This window comes from Myotis brandtii, unplaced genomic scaffold (assembly GCF_000412655.1).
Source record: "Myotis brandtii unplaced genomic scaffold, ASM41265v1 scaffold624, whole genome shotgun sequence".
NCBI classification, from domain to species: domain Eukaryota; kingdom Metazoa; phylum Chordata; class Mammalia; order Chiroptera; family Vespertilionidae; genus Myotis; species Myotis brandtii.
The window spans coordinates 767,131-769,516 of NW_005370385.1; the positions used below are offsets into that span (position 1 = coordinate 767,131).

At 50.4% G+C, this 2,386-nt stretch overlaps 1 protein-coding gene across 4 annotated transcripts in view; it reads left to right on the forward strand.

Annotated features, from left to right (window-relative positions):
• Nucleotides 1–2,386, forward strand: part of KMT2C (lysine (K)-specific methyltransferase 2C) — a 253,697-nt gene that overhangs the window by 234,863 nt on the left and 16,448 nt on the right. For all 4 annotated transcript variants that reach the window (XM_014528208.1, XM_014528209.1, XM_014528207.1 and 1 more), the window contains 2 exons: nucleotides 6–142; nucleotides 996–1,245. In XM_014528208.1, the coding sequence (XP_014383694.1) occupies nucleotides 6–142; nucleotides 996–1,245 (387 nt within the window). The remainder of the gene's footprint in view (nucleotides 1–5; nucleotides 143–995; nucleotides 1,246–2,386) is intronic.

The following is a 2,386-nucleotide window of genomic DNA, read 5'->3' on the forward strand; positions in this document are numbered from 1 at the left end:
TTCAGGTTCTGAGTCTAGACGGAATGACATTAAAACTGAGCCAGGCGCTTTCTTGTTCTCACCACCTTTTGGTTCTTCACCAAACGGCCCCAGGTCGGGTCTAATATCTGTGGCCATCACTCTGCATCCAGCAGCTGCTGAGGTAAAGCTCACATGGGTTCTCAGCATCCCAGCACGTGTCCCGTATTTAAAGCTGTAACAGGCGGCTTTGCATGAAGTGGTATCGCAGGTCCCGGAGGATAAAGGAGGAAGGTCGGGTTAGGGTGCGTCGTCACTCAGACACCTGGCTGCTTGGAATACTGGTCTGAGCCTAAGTCCAGGTTCAAAAGGGCAGAAGGAAGTTAGAGTTCTCATTTTTTAATTAAAGGATGTGTACTTTAGAGAACTCTTTACAGAGAAACCTTTTGATAACTGTTTACACATAGAAAATTAAGCAGTGAAAAACAGCTATGAACAGTACAATTTTACGGAAGCAAAATATAAACCTTGTTCAGGTGGCAGCTGCTTGTATCAAACAGGAGTGAAGTGCTGAGTTGTTTCTTAACTTAATTCTCCGAGGACATTTCATTGCTGCCCAACCTAGTCTCAGCGCGTGGCATTCTGGTGGTCACGGGACCCTGTGTTCTCGGGACGCTTCAGCCTGGTGTCCCGAGCTGGACAGAGTCCACGCCCGACACGTCTGAGCAGCTGTGAAGCAGGTGCCATCTGGCTCGTTCCCCTGGTGTGTCCCGGGCCACACTGTCCAGTACTAAGTTACCTGAAGTGTTTTGTGCTCTTCACCATCGGGAGTCCCTGCAGGAGCACTTCTGTTGATGAAAACTTAACTTAGAATCTGGTCCATTAAAGCGGGGTTTTCCCTGAGGCCCTGCATGGAAATAGCAGCTACTGGGTTTGTTGCAGGGTGTGTGTCATGCAAACAGCATGACTCCTAAGTAGGAGCATCGCCAGGGAGACACTGGGTGGGTGACCTGTGCTCACTTACCTTTTTGTTTTAGAACATCAGCAGCGTCGTGGCTGCGTTTTCCAACCTTCTTCACGTCCGAATTCCTAACAGCTATGAGGTTAGTAATGCTCCAGACGGCCCATCCATGGGTTTGATCAATAGCCACAGAGTAAACCCAGGTTTGGAGTATCGACAGCATTTATTTCTTCGCGGGCCTCCACCAGGATCTGCGAACCCTCCCAGATTAGCAAGCTCTTACCGGCTGAAGCCGCCCCATGTACCATTTCCACCAACAAGCAATGGTGAGCTGGTTTCCATTTTCACTTTAGATTCATTCTGCATTCAGAAGTTATGCTTATTCTCTTTAAAATTTCACTTTAATTTTTAACAGTAACAGGTAGCTAGTTGGTGTGTGGGGCTCAGTGAATTAAGCCCTGGGCATGTTCTGTCTTCTGCAGGATGATTTGGCCTGTGGTGCTGGGGTGTGTATGATGTGCTGTCAACCAGGAAGCATTAGAGCAGTTACCCAGAAGCAGCTTTGTTCTTTGCACGCCCAGACCTCCCGTCCCACCCCTGCTGGCTTCATCTGTGCCCAGAGGGCTGGCAGCTCTACTTGTTCCTTTCCTCCCATCACCACTCCCCCTTGCTTCCCCTGCATCGTCTGCAGGGGGCCTTCCCCAGACCTCTCCCCTCCTGCCTGTGGTCTGGTCTCCTCCTCACTCTGCTTCCGCCCCTTTTCAGCTGGTCCTGGCCTGTTTTTATCCTTAAGCTGCCATTAGGGCCCAGCAGCATCCTAGACCTCATCTCTGAGCTCCGACAGAGTTGCCTGGGTTGGGTTTTGAACTCTTAGCTCTAGCTGTTCCTGTCACCCCATTTTCCCCGCTTCTTGCTTCCTGCTGTCATGCCCTACGTGAGTCCTATCATTTTTATCTTGGCCCTGGAACTTTGCTCATCCCTCTTTGTCCATTTGTATTTAAGACTCTCATACACGTATCTCTTCATCTCTCACAAAACGTCTTTGTATCATCTTAATCCTCAAGCAAAAGTGACATCTCTCCCCTGACTCACTGTGCACTTAGACTGGAGGGTGATGTGCTGTGGGTCCTTCCTGCCCTGACAACCAGCATTCTCTTCCCAGCTGCTTGAGAATGGCTGCAATCCTTTATTTGTACCCTGGTGCCATGCACATAATAGATACCCAGTATGCATTGCTTGGAAGATAAGATTTTTATTAATTAGCTAGAGGCCCGGTGCACAAAATTTGTGCACGGCGGCAAGGGAGGTTCCCCTCAGCCCAGCCTGCACCCTCTCCAACCCGGGACCCCTCGGGGGATGTCTGACGGCCGGTTTAGGCCTGATCTCGGGGAATGGGCCTAAATCAGCAGTAGGACATCCCTCTCACAATCCGGGACCGCTGGCTCCTAACTGCCTGCCTGCCTGATC